The sequence below is a fragment of the Furipterus horrens genome, unplaced genomic scaffold, assembly GCF_987537825.1.
Source record: "Furipterus horrens unplaced genomic scaffold, mFurHor1.1.pri manual_scaffold_1, whole genome shotgun sequence".
NCBI classification, from domain to species: Eukaryota; Metazoa; Chordata; class Mammalia; order Chiroptera; family Furipteridae; genus Furipterus; species Furipterus horrens.
Window position 1 is genome coordinate 166,959,750 of NW_028327171.1, and position 22,610 is coordinate 166,982,359.

The following is a 22,610-nucleotide window of genomic DNA, read 5'->3' on the forward strand; positions in this document are numbered from 1 at the left end:
TGGAGTGGCAGCCACAGCCCTGGACTTGGGCTCAGAGGACCTGAGGCAGGGCCAGCCATGGACCCATCAGCAGAGGCTGAGCTTTACTTCCTCTTCTGCAAAATAGTGTCAGCAACAGCTGCCTGCCCGCCTGACACAGTGGGATCGTGTACATAGAGCACCTAGCGCAGTGCTTGCGCGGTGCTTACTCAAAGAATGTGGCCGTTAAATGTTAACCACTATTATTGTTACTATTTCTATCAGTGTTGTCATTATTAATAGTATCATAATACATACTTCCCTCAGAAAAAAATATGTCTTTGGTCTGACCTACCAATGCAGTTAGGGAGCTCATAGTCATAGATTGGTTCCACTTGAGTCTTTGCTATAGCTGGGACCCAGATTTTCTATTCCATATCCACAGACTGCCCACCCAACTTCTCACTGAATCATGTGTTTGGTCAACAAAGGGAGCTTGTCTTGAGAGAGTGGATAGGTTAGGTCAACTCATTACCACTTTTAGAAAAATAACTTAATAGTAGTAACTTTTAATAGTGTCAGGGTGCCTTTCATATTTTATGAGTGTTTCCATGTGTGTTAGCTCATTTTTTTCTCACGCATGTGGGAGAAGTAATACACTTTGTGAGAGCAACTCAACCTGCTTTCCCTCAGCTTTGGCACTTACTGCATATCCCTGGGAAGTTACCTTTGTGTGCTTCATTGTCTTCAACTATGGAATGGAATAATACATGGTTTACAACTCATAGGGTTCTCAGAAGATTAATGAGCTGACATATTTAAAGTGCCTAGTACAGTAATTGACAAAAGTGCTTAGTATTAGAAGCTATAGAAGAGCCCATGTTTTCTTTCTTATTTTACTTTTCAGGTATTCTTGAAGGAACTATTATTTATTGGGTATCTACTAAATGTAAGGCACTTACACATACTGTATTGAAATTAGTTCTCACCTGAGACCCAAAAAAAGAAACTTGCTCAGTACCACACAACTATCAAGTGGTAGAGCTGAGATGAAAACCCAGACTTCTGTTTGCTAATCACCTGCTTTTCCTGACATTCATATACCACTTGGCAATCTTGGAATAGTGTGTCTTTAGGGGAATATTGTACTTTACAAACTTTAGAGAATATGTATATACCTCGGGCAACTTTTTAAAAAAGTGATATTAGAGACATTTTGTCCAGTATTTGGAATTATTTTAAATAATACTGAAAACATTTCTGTAAGTTTAATTCAACAATATTAGACTGATCTTTATGGAAGAACATAATTGAGTAAAACTTACGATACTCAGCCACTGACCATTGGGGTTTATTTGCATCAATGCCTTTTCCCAGATAACTTAGAGATCTGGAGTTTGGGGGCCAGTATTCATCTGCAGTGCATGTTTCCATTATGTTTGACAGCTGAAAGGTTACTCTAGGCCAGGACTCCTCTAACCTGTGTGTGCATCAGAATCACCCTGAGAGCTTGTTAAAGCACATTGCTGGCCTCATCCCAGAGTTTCTGAATCAGTAAGGACCCAAGAATTTGCATCTTTTTCCATATAATGCTAATCCTGCTGTTCTGGGTACCACATTTTAAGAACCAGTGATCTAGCCCAGGAGTCTGCAGACTTGTTTAAAGGGCCAGCTCTTTCACGACTACTCAGCTCTGCCACTGTAGCTTAGAGGCAGCCGTAGACAATGTAGGCAAGTAGGGGTAGCTTTGTTCTAATAGGACTGATTTAGGAGGACTGCAATTTGAATTTCATATAATTTCACGTTTCAAAATATTATTGTTATTTTTATTTGATACAACCATTTATAAACATAAAAATCACTTTTAGGTGGCAGGCTATATAAAAACAGGCAGCAGGCCAGACTTGGCCTTTGGGATGTAGTTTGCCAACCCCTGACATGTAATTGTGACATGTTGGGGATTTTTAAAACCACTATTTTAATTATAGAAGTTATGTGAGTAAATAGTTTAGAAAAATCTAATAGAAGAAAATAAAATGATTCAAGAAGTCTTTGTCCCCAGCCCCAATCACATATCCCAGAAATAACCACTACTGATGAATATCAAGTTTCAGAAATATTATAGGCATACTCAAGCTTATCTAAATGTATAAGCTCTTTTTACATTAATGAACTTTTTATACATAAAGTTCAGCATTTGCTATTTTCCTAACAATGTATCGTGACTTCATTGCATATCAGTACTTACAGATGAGTTAGCTTATTCTCTTTAATACTCCTAGTCCATAGTTTTCTGTTGTATAGATATACCGTAATATATTTAACCAGTCCCCTACTGATGGGCATTTGGTTAGTTCCTATTTTTTTCTACCACAAACAATGCTGCAGTAGGGTTCACCTTCTTATATCCCTCATTGTGTAGAACCATCAAGATAAAGTCTTAGAAGAATGAATTGCTGAGTCAAAGGATATGTGCATTTAAAATGTTGATAGGTACTTCAGAATTCCTGTTTGAGTAATTTAATACCCTATGTTCATTTTCTGTCAGGGTTACACCCTACATTTTTGCTATCTAGTCTTTATTTGACTTGAGCATTCATCACAGTGAATTTCAGTATGATACCTTACTGCACATGAACTTAACACAGAGTAGTAATTCGATCGAGGGCAAAAAAGCGCAGCTGGTAATTTGTTCATGATTTTTCATGTCTTTAAAGAATGAAAAGCCACCCAAACAATCCCCTAATCTAGGGTCATCCAGGACATTGCTGCGTAAGGTACCTAGCAGAAATTGTTCTTTTTATAGACCTGGTGTTCAGTAGATTTCTATATGTTTGTTTCCCATTAGAGAAGAGTTTTCCATTGTCAAACATTTATGTAAACATAGTATTAGCTAATAAATATGCTGTGCTTCTGTTGTATTAGAACTCGGAATGCCACTGCTTTTCTATTTGGGGCTTTTCCTTTTTGAGCCAGTGAAGGATTAGAATAATGATTTAATAGGCAACTACGCAACATCTTAAAATGTAGAACTATGTTAGGTTTTCTTTACTTAAAATATGTCTCTTTCTGCTCCTAGGTTGTCATAGAATTTTCTCTCCACCACTCAATCATATCTACTTACACAAGCAGTCAAGCAGTCAACAAAGAAGAAATTTCTTTTTCCGGAGACAAAGAGATATTTCACACAGTGTAGTTTTGCCGGCTACAGTTTCTTCAGCTCATCCAGTCCCTAAGGTACTGTATTGCCTATTACATGCTGCTTTTTTCCAGCCAAGATAAAGGTTAGCTGCAGAAGCAATCGAATGTTTTTGCACCTTTGATTTCTAAGCTGTTTGAATCATAATTTTTAAACTTGGTTTGTGATTTTAAATTGTGATTTGAGAAGTTTTAATATCCTGCAGTTCTATAATGTCAATTTATAAAAATAAAGGCTGAGCTTACAACTGCTTACCTTATTCAGAATTAAAATTGCTGTCATGAAATTTTCTATATTAAATTTCTAACATGAAGATAAAACTACATGTATGCGGAGTATGATAGGCAACCACATATTGATGTTTCTCTCTCTCTCTCTCCTTCCCTTCCCCTCTCCCTAAAAAATAAATAAATAGAATCTTTAAAAAAAATATATGCAGTTTTTGATTTTTTAAAAAGTTTTTTAGAGGGAAAAAATGACTATAAAATAGGAATCATTCAAGAGAGATTACTAGAAACCAATACAGTAGATTTTTTTTTTCCTGAAGCTGCTCTTACACTTCTTATGTTATTAATGCTGCTGTCTTTGAATCTCTTTTAGAGTAAATTAAACATCTTGTCTCAGGGAATCATTGACTTTTTTCCTAGAAATTACAATTCTGTGGGAAGACAACCTATCCTTTTTTTAAATGCAATATAAAAGAGATGTGTCGGTTACTTAGAATGAATGAGAAGAGCTGAAAGAAATATAGATTTGTCACAAAAAATCACCTGCTTTCCCCCTTTTATGCATTTTTTTACAGTGAACCCACATTAAGTATATTATACTTCCTGAAGGTGAGTGACCGGCCCATTTTCATGACAAAAGGGCTGACAAGACAGGCTACCAGAGCCCAAAGTATGTTCCTGGTATTTTCTCAGGTAGAAAAGAAGAAGAAATCTCTGGAGAAGAGAACATATTGTTTTAGAATTTCAGTGACAACCCAATAGCCCTTCTGCCTGTTGTTGTAACCTGGCCAGATCCCAAAGCAGAGACAAGAGCACAGAGTCTGTGTGGGAGACTGGGAGCCTTTGTGGGCACCGGTGGGAAAGCTGCAGGAGAAATATGCTCATCCAGAGCTCAGCCGTGGCAACCCAGGCAATGGCGTTACCTGCAGATGCCCTCCCAGAGTTGCTGTGATATCAGATGAATAGTGTTATGTCTCTCAGCTTTCTGTCCCCAGCTCCTTACTGGGTACTGTTCAGCAGTGCTTATGTACTAGTTTCCATAAGTAGTTTGAAAAGAGCTGTACAAAACTTTGAAATTGAGAGAAGTTCTGTGTGTAAGATTTAAGTAAGTGATGGAGAATGTTCTACAAGAGTAATCAGAGTTGAATGTTTTGAATTTTGGGGGACACTTTGTTAGTTTCTGACAAATGATAAAAATGTTATAGGTATTTTTTATGTACTTAAAAAGAAAGAAAAAGAAAAGAAAGCTGTTTTGTTTTATTCTCTAGTCCCTTATTAGTTTGGGTATAGTTGCAAAGTGTAAGAAAGTGTATATGTATGTAATGGGCTTCAGTGGCCTTGACAGTCAGCCTTTCACATGTGTTCATTAAGAGAGGGTGTTGTGAGCTATCTTTTGCATAAATTTTATCTTTGTGTTAAGAACATGAAAGTGCTCTTAATTAGCCATTTGACAGTTAGGAAGCTTAGTGCTATTTTTCATCAATGACAGTATGGTTCTAACGGGGTTGGGAGAAGGAAGAAAACTACTGTTTGTTTTGACCAGAAGTCTACTTCAGTCCAGTTTGACTCAGAGCACAGTAAGGTTAACAGACCATCCAGAGACAGCACTAACAGGCAATGTTAAGTTCAAAAGGGCAGGGGAAGGAACTGGGGGCAGCCTGGAGGGTCTGTTGTGCTGGCTTCGGAGGTCGGCGCTCCGGCAGGAAGGGCAGAGCTCCATGAAGCAGGAGGCTGTGTCCGAAAAAATGATCCCATTGTCGTGCGCTGGGTTCTGATCTTCGTTTTCAATCCTTTTTCCTCAAGCACATAAAGAAGCCAGACTATGTGACGACAGGCATTGTACCCGACTGGGGAGACAGCATAGAAGTTAAGAATGAAGATCAGATTCAAGGGCTTCGTCAAGCTTGTCAGCTGGCCCGTCATGTCCTCCTCCTGGCTGGGAAGAGTTTAAAGGTGGCGTCGCACCAAAGCTCAAGACTTACATAAGGGGCAACAAATCCTCTTCTTTTTCCTCTGTCCCTGTTTAACTCTTTTGTACACATCTAATTTGTTAATAATTAACTAAGGCCTTGGGATGGGGAAAAGGGATTGTATTATTTTATGTGTTTATCCAGGAGATTATTTAAAATCCAAACTCAATTTTAAATAGCAGAATTCTGGAGATACTTTGGGCTCAATCAACCTATCCAAGTTGATCAATGGCAGCCAGCTTTGACTTTTGCCCCTTTCCTCCTGCCTGTAGCTTCTGCTTTTATTCCCCACATTATTTCCGTTATTTTCGTGTGCCTGAAGAGTTGCTTGTCTCAGCCTTTGTGTCGTATTTTTCTTGCATTCGCTCTGCAAAAAAAGATCAGACCAGATACACAAAGCTGTGGGTAATAGAGCAATATTATTATGTACAACTGTCTTACTACGAGATTTAGTTCTTTCAGAATAATCTAAAAGACTGCTATATAAGGATTGTAAAGGAAAATATGGGCCTATAGTTTCAAAAAGGTGGACAGATTTTAGGAAGTGAGACTCAACAATGAAATCACTTAAGGTGTCATCTGTGTCATAAACTTGTTATAGCAACATAACTAAATATAATGTGACTATAAAATAACAAAGAAATTATTGAATAAATAGTTAATTTTTAATAAAAGATTTTGTTTTAGAATTTTATTCATGATTTATGAGTTTATAAAGATAGTCTTCATGTGCTCACATAACTCAATTATAGTTTTCTTTTGGGAGCAACTGAATAGCTTCTAGTAAGAGAAAAATATTTTTTAAAAACACTGACTTATTTAGTTATAAAAGAAATCAAGATAAGTGAATCACATCTGTGAAAAATGGGCTCTAGCCAGGTACCTCAGTTGGTTAGAGTCTAGTCCTTGTATGTGAAGGTTGCAGGTATGATCCCCCGGTCAGAGCACAGACAAGACTCAACCAATGAATGCATAAATAAGTGGAACAACAAATCTATGTCTCTCTCTCTCTTGCTCTCTCTCCTTAACATAATCAATAATAATTTTTGAAAAAGCTGTCAACTTTTTAAAAATCTGTAAAAAATATATCAGACTCTATTTTTTTAAATGATGATTCATAATCTCCATGCCACTGCTTCAAAGCCCATGTAAGATTTCTCTGAGATATGAATGTGTGGATTTACATACTTTGCAAGTTCTGTCACCTAGACTGACAAGCCTTTTGAGTATTTATTTATATACTTCTGTTAGTCCAAGGTAAAAACCATTGAGGGAGAGGAAGGAATTGCCTAAGGACATATTTTTGAAATTTTCAGGCCAAAAAGGAGGCATGTCATTTAATGACTCACAAATGTTCTGAAATATCTTAAGAGTTTTAAATTGCCATTTCCTAATAGTCTATAACACCATTATATGCCTAAATGATTGTCAAAAAGGCACAATATAAGATTTTAATGTTATTATAATTAATTTGCATCTTGTACCACAAGTTTATCACAGTAGATTTATACAATTTCACCTGGGAGTTCTGTAGCTAAAAGCATAGTCAACAGATACAGGAAATGCCTTCAACTGTCACTGAGAAACTTCTTTATTTAATATTTTAGGTTGACATGACAACTGAAGAGATAGATGCTCTTGTTCATCGGGAAATCATCAGTCATGATGCCTACCCCTCACCTCTAGGCTATGGAGGTTTTCCAAAATCTGTTTGTACCTCTGTAAACAACGTGCTATGTCATGGTATTCCTGACAGGTATTCATTGCTTAATAACATATTGTTCCTTTGGAAACTAAAACATGGAACTAAGATCTATAACATATGGTGAAAGACACTATTGTTTAATTGAAACCCACCTGCAAACTTCTGAAGCTAATTATGGTAAAACAAAAAATTTGAAGTATTTTGCTTCTAAATGGACATTTAGATGCATTTAATGTTAAAGCTGTATGTAATCCCCAAAAGTGGTTGTGCATTAAATTCTTCTTTTACCTCCTCATGTTTTAACCATATAAATGATAAAAATTCAAATGTAGATAAATATTGGTTATCAACTATTGTTTTGGCTCTTTGCAAAATTAAGGTAGCTAATAAGTACTTTTTTTAAAGAATAGTGGATTTTTATAAATGGTAACATGCTCCTACTATGTATTTTTTGTAAAATTTGATGTGACTAACATAAGTTAAAGATTAGATAGTTATTCCACTTATTCCTCCGCCTACTCCAAATTATCATTGCAACTCATTGGGTTTGTGATAGCAGTCATTAGGTATTTATTTTTATATTTCTTTTATTGAGATCTGTCTATCACCATTTTTCCTGTTTATGTTTCAGTCGACCTCTTCAGGATGGAGATATTATCAACATTGATGTCACAGTGAGTAAATCATAAAAAAAAAATAGTCTTTGATCAACTTCAGAATTGCTGGTAGCAACAGGAAGAAGAGTGGATTGAAAACGTGAACTGTACCAATGGAAGTGCTGTTTACTTCTGGACCCAGACGCAAGCAGCTGGTTTCCTTTTTTGTCTTTAACTCTGTGTTTATTCCAAGTAAACCCAGGCCTGACTTGAATTTATGGCTGGAATCAGATGCACTGAGATCAATGTTGGCCTAAGTGAAATGTCAACCCAATCCTGCTATGTGTCATGTTTTTGAGAAGGTGTAATTGTTATTGATCCACTGTGTAGTTAATGCAGAGCACCACGGCACTGGGCAGCTGCTGAAGCCAGATATGTATGAGATGAGCTAACACGAAGAAAGCCAGCATTTTTCCTTCACTCTGCCAAGATTGATCTTCCTCTTCCTGCTGATTTTGAGTGGGGCCTGTCATTATCTTACTCTGTCATTAGGGGCTACGTTGGCCTGTGTGTGTCAGTCTATTTGGACAGCAACTCTTTTGCTAGCAGTGTTCCTTAGATTTATTAAAATCTCTGAAGGTAGCATCGTGTTCCATTTCTGGTATAGAGAGCTTGAACTCAAAGCGTACAAGCAGGGTGGTTTCCTCTCTGAACTTATGTTTTCACCAAATGTTTAACAGCCTTTCTTTTAAATAACAACCAAGAATAGTTTAACATAGGAACTTCAAATCGTCCAAGCTCTAAACCTTTTCTAATATTCATAGCTCTTGACTATTCCCAGACTTGGCTTCTTTGTGCTTTGGTAGTTCATTTTGCTAAAAAGTTTTGTATTATATATTTTTGGATTATGTAGAGTATAAATAAATTCTATATACCTGATGATTAATAAATAAATGTTAAATTAATATAATTTATACATCTGATGAGAACTAGTCGAGATAGATAGCATTCAAGGAGTACAGTTTCTATTAATGAGAAATAGTTTTTTGCTTGAATTTTTTATTGAATGTATTGGAGTTACATTAGTTAATAAAATTATGTAAGTTTTCAAATGTACAATTCTATAATACATCATCTGTATATTGTATTGTGTGTTCACCACCCAAAGTGCAGTCTCGTTCCATCACCATTTATGCCCCCTTTATCTTCTAACCATCTACCTCACCTGATCCCCCCTTTCCCTCTTATAATCACCATACTGTTGTCTGTGTCTATGAGGGCTTTTTTGTTTTTTTGGTTAATCCTTTCACCTATTTCACCCAGGCCCTCAATCCCTTCTCCCCTCTAACAGCTATCAGACTGTTATCGATATCTATGAGTTTGTTTCTATTTTGTTTTGTTTTGTTTTTCTGTTTATTTTGTTCATTAAATTCTACATATAAGTGAAATCACTCAGTACTTATCTTTCTCTGGTTTATTTTACTTAGTATAATACTATTCAAGTTAATCCATGCTATTGCAAAAGGAAAGAGTTTCTTCTTTTTCATAGCTGAGTAGTATTCCGTTGTGTAAATGTATCAGCTTTTTTATCCCTTCATCTACTTATGGACACTTGGACTCTTTCCAAATCTTGGCTATTATAAATAGCACTGCAATGAACATAGGGGCACAGAGGAAATATTTTTAATAATAGTTATTCTATATCTAGATCAAGAAACCTAGGCAGCAGTGGGAATGAGGTAGAAATTGGCATCCTGTAGTTGACTTTAGTCAGATTTTTAGTTGTTCAACTTAATCCAACCTTTTTTCTTTTTATCAGGATGTGTGAAGATATAACCAAAGATTCTTTTATTGATATAGGAAGATATTCTTTCCTATATCATTTGTCCTACTTAGAATACTTGCACATTTGCTCCACATATATTCTGTTGGTATCTTTCCTGCTCAAAATCATAGAGGGAGGTATTTTATGAAATGTACCTAAAATGAAGTACGTTTCATGATACATTTTTCTTTTGAATTGTACCTGATTTGGGGGTTTTACATTTATTATCTCACCTAATCGTCCACTAGAAAATATTGGTGCTTGGAATAAAATTAAACATATGCTTCCCTACCGCTTTCAATGTGCTCAAAGAGAATATTCCATGCCTTTTCTACATTTCCTGAAGACTTTCAATATACACTGTTATTTTTAACATTCAAATAATTTCATAAGGGCAAAGTCCATAAAACAAAGTGAAATATTTTCAAGTGTCTAGACTTGTGAAGGAGTCAAGGAAACATAGAGGTTAGTATTTTAACAAACTAAATTTCGTGTTAAATATTTTATTGAGTGAAATACTCCATTATTATAGTCTATATTTTGTTATATTAGATTTTATATTTTATTAAAAATACTCATTGCATTTTATAATTGTTTATGTCTAGTATATATCACAGAAAATAGACTTATTTTTCCCTTAAAAGTTGAATGATAAAAAAAGAGACTATGCAATGCCCATACTAGTTGCTCAGTAAATGGTTGTTACATAAATGAAGTACAAAACAAGAGCAGTTTGTTGGTGCAAACAGTAATTATAGATAACTGTCACAGGCTTTCAAAAACATTGTTATTTCTATATATATTGGCTTGTTCAAGTAGTCAGTTTGAAAGCTAGCAAAAGTGATATGAAAAGGCAAATAAAGATTTTTAAAAATACATTTTTACTTAAAAAGCAGTTATACATTCAGTTACAAAATTTTTAAATAATTACTTTTATTAGCAAGTATTATATTCTTGTATATAAAATTAAAACATACTTTCTTGGGTTGAAAATGGGAATAAATGTATAAAATGCTGTTCTATTGCAATATAATTGAGGTACTTTGATACACTAGAAAAAACACTGGATTACAACCCAATAATCCATCATATTCATCTGGATTTACTTCTGCATTCTGCCACTAACCTTAGACAAGTTACTTGTCTACCTCAGTTTCCTGACTTTAATTTTTAAATTTATTGATTTGAGAGAGAGAGAGAGAGAGAGAGAGAGAGAGAGAGAGAGAGAGAGAGAGAAACATCGATTTTTTTTGTTCCACTTATTTATGCATTCATTTGTTCATTCTTGAATGTGCCCTGACTGGGGATTGAACCCACAACCCTTGGTGTATCAGGGCAGTGCTCTAACCAACTGAGCTACCTGGCAAGGGCAGTTTCCTGACTTTTAAAATGAAGACATCATAAAGACTTTTCCTGTTTCCCTCAAAGTGTGTGGAAGAGTTTTTTTTTAATGCAGAATTGTATACAGATTTAAGACATGAATTCAGTATTAAAACAGACAGAAAATGCAGATAAATATTTCATAACATTTTCTTCATGAGAAAAAGAAATTTGAAAATAATTACATAGGGCAAATTTATGCAAAACAGCAAATTCCATGCTACATCAATGAATCAATATTCAACTAATCTTTTTAGCCTTTTATATTTATTATAGTGTTTGGTAATTATTGATTTCTATAATGAATCTAGTATCTTTCAAAATCCAACAGGGACTGCTAAATCATTGAAGACTGATAAAATTACATTTTTTATCATTTTGTTCTTAAGACTTTTCTTATACTTTAAGTCTTTGAATATTGATGTGCAGTGTTTTCTGTTAACATTCTGATATCTGGAACATTCAATTAAGATTTCACTTCTAGGCAAGATTTTTCATTCCTATATTGGGCCACTTCAGTTCTTCAAGTTAAATTCTCCTACTGTCTGTTATAATATTGGCATGTCTTTCTTATGTTTTCTTATTATTATTGATGACTTCCAAGTATAGAACCAGTAAGCAATAGATCAAGTACCATCATGACATTGAATAAACCTTTTACTATGTTAAATATTTCTGGGTTCTAAACCTATTATAATAATTGTGGCTCAGTGTCTTTGGTAACTAATTTTTGCATGTATAGTTTTGTCTTCTCAAAAGTAAAGTGAGGAATCAAAATGTTGCTATAGCATTGCTGATCATAATCTGGAATATCCATACTAGTCACTTGTTCATTTTAAAATTTTGTAATATTGCATGGCTTCATCTTCTAAATTTCTATAAGGTCTCAGCATATCTATTTCTTTTTCTGTAGGTAAACTTAAGAGTAATTCTGGAAGAGTGAAACGTATGAATGTACCAAATACATAAATGAATCCAATGTATACTTTGGAAGAGTATATTTTGAAACAAGGACATATTTTTAAATTTCTGCCTGTGTTTAGGTCTATTACAATGGCTACCATGGAGACACCTCTGAAACATTTTTGGTGGGCAATGTGGATGAATGTGGTAAAAAGTTAGTGGCAGTTGCGAGGAGGTGTAGAGATGAAGCAATTGCAGCTTGCAGAGCAGGGGCTCCCTTCTCTGTAATTGGAAACACAATCAGGTAAGCCTTACACTGACAAGTAAAGGAAGGGCTGGCAAATGGCACAGAGGTTATTGGTGGCTTGGTGTAAAGTTGATGACATGTTTTATGATTTAGAACCATCATTGCAGTCTGATATCAGTATGTGAACTGCCAGGCTGCAATGTTGTTCCTGGGTTTTTAAAAAAAAGGTTTAAAAAAAAGTGACATATCCAGGATAGCAAAGAAATGTATAGAAGCAGCAAGCAATATTTATAGGATTGCTTTTGTTTTAGCCTGTCACGTTGGCCTGTAGTGTTCCTTGACTCAAAATCACACTGAACGTGGAAGAAAGTACCCAAGAAGGGGCTAAGCATCCTAACACTTGGATAATGAGACAGGAGAAAACCTAAATTTTTTAAAGGAGTGAAGTGAAATGTATTCCTGTGATCCACAGGAAAAAAGCGTTAGCTCAAGCAAGCATTACCATTCAAATTAGTGGATTAGCAAATGCCTGAAAGGATGATCTTCTGTCCTTTTTGACTGGTTCATTTTTCCCCCGTAAACCATTGTTTGTTTTCCACACAGGATTCTGGGCTTGCTCTTTGAGTGTATTTTCTGAATTCAAGACTTTTCTTTGTAATTGGTTACCTACTTTTAGGTCTTTTTTTCCCATAACTGTTTTGAAGTAGACATGTAGAATATATGTTTTCATTTAAAAGTAATGCATTTTGTTAAAGATGATCACATCAGTACCTTTTAAAGTACTGTTCTCATTAATATGAACCATTGAATACTTCCCATTTGTCTGAAGGATGGGCAGCTTGGTCACCTTGAAAAGATGATGCCTTTTTTCTTCATAAGGCTTCAATACTTTAAGAAGAAAAGACAGTAAAATATCAGTTAAATATATTTATGGCTTTAAAAATATTGTAACAGTGTCTGAATCAAACTTTAGTAAAATCTCTTTGGGTTATATCTGAGAAGCTTTTATTGAAGACTTTGAACAAAATTGTGTTTTTGACAGTTTTAAATTATAGGCTAACTAGCCTGGGAAAAAAGGATAGTGTCTCTCTGTTCTTTCATAGGAAATGTTGAATCAGACCCCTACTGGGAAAAGAAATTTAATGCATATCTCACTATCTTACTGTTCATGAATATAATAGAAATGAATTCAAAATGCAGTTTTATTTTTGCAAATGGGATGAGTCGATAGATGTACCTCATATTTTTGAACACCTAGGGTTCAACAAATTTACTGGTGGTGCTCTTGCATTTTAACAAAATTTATTCTCCAGTAGAAGGGGGCAGAGAACACTAGATTCTTATTCAAGCATTCTATCGAGCTCTGCATTCATGGCTGTGTCTAAAGGGCATGTCAGCCTTTGATTCTCTCTGAGAGGTAATTATCCTTTTCCTGTCACGGAACAACAAATGATAGCTAACTACAGAGGCACATTTGCAGTAGTCACATTCATCAACTGCAGAAAAAAAAATTCAATTTAATTGTGCAACACAGCTGCACATGGGCTTTTGAGCATTTCTGTTGTTCTCCCTGTCTCGCTATTCCTCCCTCCAGATCTATTTTTTAAACTTTTTTTTTCTGGTTATTTTTTCCCCTTTTTGTCTCTTCTTCCATTTTTACTCTCTGTACTTTCTTGTTAAAGTAATTTTCCTTTGTGGCTCTCATTCTTTTTTCCCCATTGAAGGCTATGAATGTAGAAAATTATCACAATTACTCATATAATTGAGCCTCTTTGTAGCAAGTGCAACTCCAGTAGCCTTTCTCCATCATGAAAATGGTTTCATTATAGGGTTTTTCATATTCTCTGACACCATCTACACAGAGGAGCAGGCGTGCAGATGAGATGTACTAGGAACAGGCTAGATCAGTAAGGTCACAGTAGGAATAATTAGCTCTGCTATGGAAAGAGCATCTAGGCCTTTTACTGCTACATAAATGTACTGTCCGTGGCTTTTAGTCACAAAAAAACTTACTAACAAATGGAGCTCCCGCCTACTACTTTGAAAAAAAGATTTGTATCAACACTACAATTTTCCATCATTAAGACTAATAACACAGAGCCTAGTATACATCAAGGGGAATAAAAAGAAAAATCTCACATTCAAGTGGCGGCTGGGTGCTGACCTTTGTTCCCTTTTTTTGTGTACGACTTAACTGTTTACAAAAAAGAGCCACACGCCACACCAACATGCAGGTGAATTCCAGCTAGTACTAGCAAAGCATAGCATTCAGTTGGAAAATCTGATAAATCTCCATGTAGGATAATGCATTTCATTACATATTCACTACATTAATTCCAGATACATAAAAAAAAGAAGAGTAGAATTGAAAGTGACATTGGATTTTAGCTATTTAGATGCAAAGGTCAGTTTTTGCAGACTGAATTTGCATGTACCAGCTCCTTTGAAAACCAGATCAGTCCCAACAACAGCATTTACAAAACTATGTAAAAAATAACAGACAATGAACTTTTTACTTTTACCCTAATATGTTTCATTATTTAGATGCTTCATGTCTGCCACTGGACAGGAAACTGGCCCACGTTCTAACAAATGTTTGCTCTAATGGATTAAGCTTCTGATTCTGGACATCTATTATTTCACCTTTTCTTATTTAGGCAAAATCTCAAGGGAGTAAATAAAGAAGCAATCTCCACCTTTATGCCAAAAGTACTTGCAATCATTACAGACCAAAGGTTTACAAACATCTTTCAACTCAGTCTCATTTGTTTTAAGATATACACCATGTTTTGCATAGCCTCCCTCTACTGATACATCATGGAAAAGAACATTCAAGCATCTTTTATTAGTATTATGTTACCAAAAACATAGTGAGGTTTAAAGGAAATTTTTAAATTCTCTGAAACCTAAAGGATAGGATATCTCTGAAAAAGTATTGGCCAAAATAGTTTAATAAAAAAGTATTCTTCTCTATATGTCCTTTTGTTTCAGGAGGGCTAGTGACCTTTGGGTTACAGTGCGTTATCCTCACTGTAGCTCCATTTGCTTTAAAATATTTCTGAATCTGTATTTTTGCAATTATCTCTAGATGCTATAATCTGCACATATGAGAAAACTGTGAGTGTGATTCATGCATCACAAATATGTGGCAGTTCAGTCAAAAATAATTTAAACTTATACTTGTAAATGTCATGATGAAAGTATCAATAAATGGCTTTTAATGTTTAATTCATAAGTATATGTTTTGATATTAATTTAGGAGAATATAAAGCACATTTTTAAAAATAATCTCTTTCTATTAGATTATGCACATTTAAACAATAAGTGACTCAGGCAAAATAAGTCATTTTAATGTCATCTGTGATGGATTTTTCTTGACAGCTACTGTAAATTGCAATTACACTGCTTCTCTTTGCACATGAAAGTAAGCATTGCAATAAATTATCTTTTATTTCAATCCATCATGTCTGCTTTTCAGAAAAAGAAAACCTCAAATAAAAGTTCAGGACTATTGTAAGAAAAATACAGTAATTTGTGATCCAGTTTAAAACAAAAAAATGTACCACTCTTTTGGAAAACAATTGTTGGCTTTCAAAAATATTACTAATTATACTTAAACACTCCTTGTCATTAAAGAGAATCCCTGGATTTGTGCATTCCTTCATTAAAAGACTACTGCTTAAAATAAAAATCTGGAAACATTAAGGTAAAATTTCATAACTTAGAAAATCAGATGCCATTTGAGATCCTTTAATTAGAGGTGTGCCCAGTTAGAGAGCAGTGCTGTTTATCAGGTTCATGTAAAAATGGCAATAAAACTATTTCTATGTGCGTTTTTATTTTGTTAGAAGAGTATGCACTTAAATATAGTACTCCTCTGCCCTCTTGGGAAATGTATTCTTAGTCACAAAAATGTAGTTGAAATACATTAGGAATTTTAATTTATCCAGACAATACTTCAGTTGAGGAAAACTGCCTCATGAAAGGAAATCAAATTGAAGAAAATGGTTACAAGATGAAATTTCTTAAGAGAGATTTCTCTTTTTTACTATAAACTATAACTGAAACATGAACTGTTAATACAGTATAATTTAAAAGTAAGTTTATACTTTTATGCATCTTCTTCCTTCTCTCCCCTCCTCCTGCTCCCCAAGTTTCCCATATGAAGGGCTTCAAATCATAAATGTGCTCAGGCTCAGGCAAAAGTATCCTACTGTTTTATAGGATTTTTAGTTAGGGAAAAAAAAATCAGAACAGAAAAGGTAATACGAGGAAAGTTCTTTTCAATAGATTTCAGTTAAAAAAAGAAGGCAGACTTCATTTGTGACATGTCCACGATAAGGAGACCTTTATGCTCAGAAATGGTCGTGGCCCTATGAAGGCTGTTGTTGGAGAGCACCTGCGACACTTCTCCGGTACCCTCCCCACCCAGCTTCCCATGTATTCCAAAATAATAGAAGAGGTTTGTTTTCAAATAGCAATTTAAAAGTTTCCATGTCCCCAACACACCAGTCAAGAGAAGCACATATGCTTCACCTTCCTATGCCACCATTAAGGTTACCATGTCTTGCTTTCAGGTTAGCGTGGAATTGGGTACAAGTCACTTGGCTTGTCTCTGTGAAGTTAGAGTTAAACCCTAGAATTAGGTAAATAATCTTGTGCTTCCTATGTATTCCAAAATAATAGAAGGGGTGTGCTTTTAAACAGCCATTTGGAACATTGATGAGATTTTTATCCCATTTAGTCCCTGTGGATAGGTGTTAAAAACTAACTACCAATCCAAAAGGAAAACACTCTGAAAAGCAGACAGAAGTACATACTTAGCTCCTGGGAACAGAGCATTGAGATAGGTGCTCAACAAGGAAGTGAAGGAAATTTGTCCTGTCCTTTCTGCATGGCTGTGAAATCCTCTGACCTTTTCATCCATGACATATACATTTTATGATATTTCTATAAGCAGAAGTTCCAGCAGGGTCCAGGCAGTAAGTTGTTCTAGGAGAACACATTTAGATATCTTCAGCCACGTAGTAATTGCACAATTTCTTTTATGAAGAGGAATGAGAAGTATGATGGGGGAGGGACCCCACGTGTTTTTTCAGAGTGGGCTTTCTCCCTCTCCTCTCATTGGAAATTAAAATGAAGACTGCCATTGTAATGCACATTTAAGACATAGCTGTGATGCCTGCCAATCAATTAGAGCCTTAAAAAAAAAAAACAGTATTTTTTTAAGAAAAGAAAATAGAACGGTTTATATTGAATGCTCTTATACAATCATTGAAGTTTATTGAAACTGAAGTAACATAATTTACAGGTTCAGGTAGAGCCCATTTTTGTAAAAAAAATCTCGATTATTATATCTTATAAATAATATCTCTTCCGCCCTCTATCCACTCTCCATCCTCAGTTTCTATTCAGAAATTGTGTGGTACAAATAGAAAAGCCTTGGGAAACTTGTTTAACCTCCTACCCAAAGTGCAAAGACACACAGAAATAACCATGAAGTACAACTTAGATAAAAACATTGACTTATCATTCCTGTCCTCAGCACAGGCATAACTTACCTGTTTTAGTGCTCTCAGTTTATGGAAACTAATTCTGAATGAGAGCCTGCCCAGATGCTGTTTATAGTGATATCCTGGTCTAAGAGAAACTATTCTATAGGTCTGGATGGAGATAAAGGTTAAAATGTTGAGAGAAAAGTATATTGACAAGCATGCTCATAAAGATGCTGGCTAAGTGCCTTTGAGTTCATGTTAAACTAAATGGAGGGCCTTTTGAAAACTCTAGTTTGGGATCTCAGAATTTTGATTTTGTTAAGAATTGAAATAGCAGTCTTGTAAATCCCATTCCGTTGTTATGGTTAGGGTTCAGGCACTACGCTCTTCATTCACATGCAAATATAAATTGTTAGTAGTATACATGTTCTTATCTTTCTGGCAGTCCCAGAAATAAACATGCGCAGCTAATTTCAATAACAACTTTTTAACCTTGTAGGTAAAGATTTTAGGGTTGGAGTGTATGTCCCATATTTTATGTATATGGAATAGATGGAACCCAAATGGTGTGCATGTAGAAACAACTAATGAATTAAGAATTAGGAATCATAATACTATCTTTTCTTAAGTATCACAGGGATTAAAAAGCATTCTTTATGAATCCTGTTAATGGTGTAGGTCTTGAGGGGAAACCCTAAGTGATCAGAAAGTTTTGGAAGTGTTTCAAGAATATGGACAAAGCAATTCTGACCTTTTGTGTGAGTGACTGTTTGTACACTGTATCATGTTTTGAAATAGACCAGAATAAGAGAACTATAGAAGTAGGAAGTCGTGTTTTTAGATTGTAATTTTTTTTTCTCTGGTTCCCAAATCAGTAATAGTTTGCACAGTCTTTTTGCGGAACCCCATACACACCAGGCAGGTTTTTATGACCTGCATTAGATGCACATGTATCATGGTTTTATCGATATATATGTGTGTGTATGCACTCACTTGTTGTCTAAAAATGGTCTTGTTTGGATGCTGTACTAAGGTAAATGAAGCAAACCACTGTGTTAGATACATACTTTTTTCTTCATTTATCCAAAGGGAATTTTACAAGCAATGGCAAAAAAAAAAAAAGTAATTTATTTCAGAATAATAAAACCATATGGTTATTATCTGATTCTAAATATAACTGATTTTTTCTTTTTCATAGAATATTTTAAAGTGACTTTGTTTTATCTATGTATGCATTTAAAACTTATCTAATTAAGTTTTTTTTTTTTTTTTTTTTTTTTGGTCACTTTTAAAGCCACATAACTCATCAGAATGGTTTGCAAGTCTGTCCACATTTTGTGGGACATGGGATAGGATCTTACTTTCATGGACATCCAGAAATTTGGCATCATGGTAAGAAAGTTAATTTGGGAGCTATTTATTGAATGGAATCAGGATAAGGCAGTTTTGCTCCTGAAGCTCTGACTTTGAATCCACATTATCATCCTTTTGTGCGTGAGGATGCAAAATTGGAATTCAAAGGGTATTTAATCATAACCAGCACATTACTACATTACTGGAGTAGAGCCCAGTGGTTTCAATCCAAAAATAAGGTTTATTTTGCTCTTTGTCTTCTCTTGGAGAGTGATAGCTGGAAGGCAGAAGGAATATTTGTCTAGTAAAAGTTACTGAAAACAAAATGCCACTGCATCAGTGCCCCAGCAGCATGAACATAGGACTGTTTTCTGTTTCCTTTTTCTACGCCCTTCTCTGACTGCTGACTGTTGTGGTTAAACTTCATTACATCCTACACAGCGTTGACAGCTGATGTATTTAGCAGCATGTACTCTTTAGTGATTTCTAGATTATACCCACCCTGTGTTCCTTCCCCAGCATCTCCTGTTTTTCACTGCCTGGGTATGCACCCTGTAGTGGGAAGGCAGGGTTGGGCCACAAAATGGTGGTAGGGGTGTTGGCAGTAGAATGGGAGGGAGTCCTTTGAAGTGCCCCCAAGAGGAGACACACCTGCACTGAGACCAAAAGACCCTGTGCAGGTGTGCACTCCCTTGGGTGCTTGGGGTAAAAGCAGTCTCTGGAGGAACTACTGCTTGGAACCCATCTGCTGCAAGATCCCTAGAGATGCAACAGGTCAGAATTCCTCTTGAGCCAGAGAACCCCACCTGAGGCAGCTCAGAGGAGGCCCAGGAGGGAGTGCAGAGAGGGCCTCGCAAACATGTGCCCCACCCAGAACCAACACTTGGAGGTGTTTGAAATCACCCCTGACCTTGCCTCCTACTGCATCCTTCACCCCAGGTGGCTGCCTTCCCTTTGCATATGTTCCCCAAGATGTCTTTCTCTTTGTGGTGGGAGTGGATTGCAAGGCCCAGGACACAGCAAAGCCAGGAGACCTTATAACAAGTGGGGCGGGGCGCGGGTGGTGGTGGTGGTGATGAATCCTGACAAGTGTCTAAAACACCCAGGCTGTCCCTGATAGGCCTTGACCCCAAGTGCAGAAAATGCAAAGGCTGAGACCCAGGAGCCCAGTGTTTAACCTCTGTGTTGGTAGCTGGCACCCAGTATTCTAGAACCCTCCACCCTCCCTTCTATCCCAAAAGAAAAAAATTAAATTACTAAGTTTTTTGAGTAGCCCAACCCCTCTAATTTTGTTTCTCTTTATCCTTCTCTCCATTCCCCACTCCCACTCCCTTTACCCCTTGCTTTATTTTTCACAGCAAATGACAGCGATCTACTCATGGAGGAGGGAATGGCCTTCACCATAGGTCAGTGCGGGAGCTCCTCTTCAGAGAGCCCAGGCTCCCCCAGCAGAAGCGGCGGTGCCGGCCTGGGCCAGGCAGTCCCATGAAGGACTAATAAAGCCAATCAGCATAATGAAATAATTCAGATGCATAGTAAATCTGATTAAATAATATCTTCGAGCCCCATCTTCCTAAATCAGATACTTACCAACACATTTAGGAGACGGCAGCCCTCCAACTTCTAATTCTGTTACCAACATAATGTTGTATTTGGGTTTTGGGGTGTGTGTGTGTGTGTGTGTGTGTTCATTAACACCCAGTAACGAGGTGATTATGTCCCTTGCCCTCTGTCAGCAAGTGGCATGTATTCTCTGGCGGCCCATTCCTGACTGATCATGTGGTTGGTGTCGCCACCAAATTCCAATCACCTAAGTCCCGGAAGGCATCATGTTTCTGACTGTGGGACTTAATGGAGAAGCAATTAGAGTGAAATATGAAAATTGTTATTTGCTGATTAATGAACATTTTGAGCATGTTTTAAGAATTCAAATATTTTTTTAAAAACTCACTGGTATTTATAAGAGGGACTGGTGTTTGGGTGGTTATTATCCACAGGGTCCTAATTAAGGCTTGATTAAAATGCCCTTTTTCCTCTAAAAAATTACGAACTAGGCAGCTTCATACATTTGAATGCCGTAACATTTCCTCTTCCTACTGTTTAGTTTGTAGTCTGTAGTATACTATGTAAGCAACATCAATTATCAGCCCTTGCGGTATGACAACATGAACCCGTGGGGGAAGTACTTAGGAGGAGGGGAGCAACCTTCTTATTCTCTTTTTTGACAATCTGCGGAAACAATGTTTGACAAGAATCTGATTAAATCACTGCAGTAAATATTTTCCCTCTCACAGAGCCAATCATAACCGAGGGATCCCCTGAATTTAAAGTCCTGGAGGATGCGTGGACTGTGGTCTCCCTGGACAATCAAAGGTGGTTGCTTTCTGCCCAGTTGCTTTTAAGTTGTATGAGAAGGGAAGGTTCGTCCCGGCGCTGGTGAGCTGCGCTCCCGCCCGGCTGGTGCTAGCGAGAGTCCTGACCGCTGCCTTGTGTGTTTCAGGTCCGCCCAGTTCGAGCACACGGTTATCATCACGTCTCGGGGCGCTCAGATCCTGACCAAACTGCCCCATGAGGCCTGAGCAGCGGCCCCAACGTCGCAGAGGCTGGGCCCCTCTTCTCCTAAACCGCGGAAGTCCCGCTGGAGAACTTTTAGAAGAAACGGGCGTAGGGCAGGTCGTGCAGTAGCCAAGCTAGTACCTAGAAGCGTCTTGGAAAACCCGGTGGGGACTGAGGGCAGTTGGGAACTCAGATCTGAAGCCCTGCTTGGTGGCCCGGCTACGGAGAGACTGATCCTGGCGCGAGGCTCCACTTCCCAGCTCGGGAAACGTTTCTGGAGGGGTATGGGGACGCCCTCGTTGGGAAGACGAGGGCTTCCTAGAGGTGAATGTTTTTTTCTTTCCCCTGTCTTCACAATGCCCCAGTAAAAAGCTCTCATCTCTTAAATTCACTGTGTCTGTTCTCCTGACTCTCTGACAATTACTAGGGAGAGAAGAGGGTAGTTGGTTAATTTTTGAGTTTCTGAACTTTTCACAGGCGCGCGCATGAAGAAGAACCCGAGTCTAGCTGTTAGCTGAAAATTTTTTTAAGTTTCTTTTTTTTCTCCCTTGTGGGTCTTACACTGGCTGGCCCAGAAGGCACTCGCAGAGTCCAGTTGCTCTCCAGCCCTTTCAGGTCTTTCCCCTTCATAGCTGCTCTGTGATGAAAAGATAAGCCCGAATGGACGGGTTGGTTACAAACATTTATTTTTTTTTTTTGCCTGTGGACCCTAGAGTTCTGGACCTTCTGCAGGGCTTTTTCGATCTATAAATATGACCTGGTCCTCTGCAGCTTCTCCTCCGAGGCTCTCACCTGCCCTGCTGGGCCATCCCAGAGGTTACTTTTCACACACGCACACACACACACACACACACACACACACACACACACACACTGGACCATTTGTTGCACTAGGAATTGAAGCCTGAGCCTCAGGCTGGTTTAGCCCCTAAACTGACCTCTCCCCAGATCGGCCCCCTTCGGACAGTGCTCTAGCACTATGGTGCTGGAGAGTCCCAGCGAGAAGAGAGACAGGAATTTTTTTAGGGCAAGGGCTTAGTTAGCAGGATTGGAGCTGGTGAGTTCCACTCCAGTTCCACCTGCCTGCAGCTCCACCTGCTTCAGGAGCAGGAAGTCCAATCCTCTCCCTAAACCCATTCCTGCCTGGAGTACCTTCCCTTTCCTTGTGCTAGCTCCCAAGAACCTGTTCACACCTG

The 22,610-nt window shown here is 37.1% G+C and overlaps 1 protein-coding gene across 5 annotated transcripts in view; it reads left to right on the plus strand.

Moving 5' to 3' along the window:
• METAP1D (methionyl aminopeptidase type 1D, mitochondrial) overlaps positions 1 to 21,801 on the plus strand; it is an 80,945-nt gene extending 59,144 nt beyond the window's left edge. For 2 of the 5 annotated variants that reach the window (XM_090280753.1, XM_090280747.1), the window contains 9 exons: positions 3,038 to 3,195; positions 5,188 to 5,337; positions 6,962 to 7,110; positions 7,691 to 7,733; positions 11,904 to 12,067; positions 18,800 to 18,897; positions 20,217 to 20,264; positions 21,153 to 21,231; positions 21,359 to 21,801. In XM_090280753.1, coding sequence (XP_090136879.1) covers positions 3,038 to 3,195; positions 5,188 to 5,337; positions 6,962 to 7,110; positions 7,691 to 7,733; positions 11,904 to 12,067; positions 18,800 to 18,897; positions 20,217 to 20,264; positions 21,153 to 21,231; positions 21,359 to 21,437 — 968 coding nt within the window. In that variant the 3' untranslated portion in view covers positions 21,438 to 21,801. The remainder of the gene's footprint in view (positions 1 to 3,037; positions 3,196 to 5,187; positions 5,338 to 6,961; positions 7,111 to 7,690; positions 7,734 to 11,903; positions 12,068 to 18,799; positions 18,898 to 20,216; positions 20,265 to 21,152; positions 21,232 to 21,358) is intronic. The other 3 variants (XM_090280751.1, XM_090280749.1, XM_090280757.1) reach the window with 3 other exon arrangements.
• Positions 21,802 to 22,610: the final 809 nt, after the last annotated feature.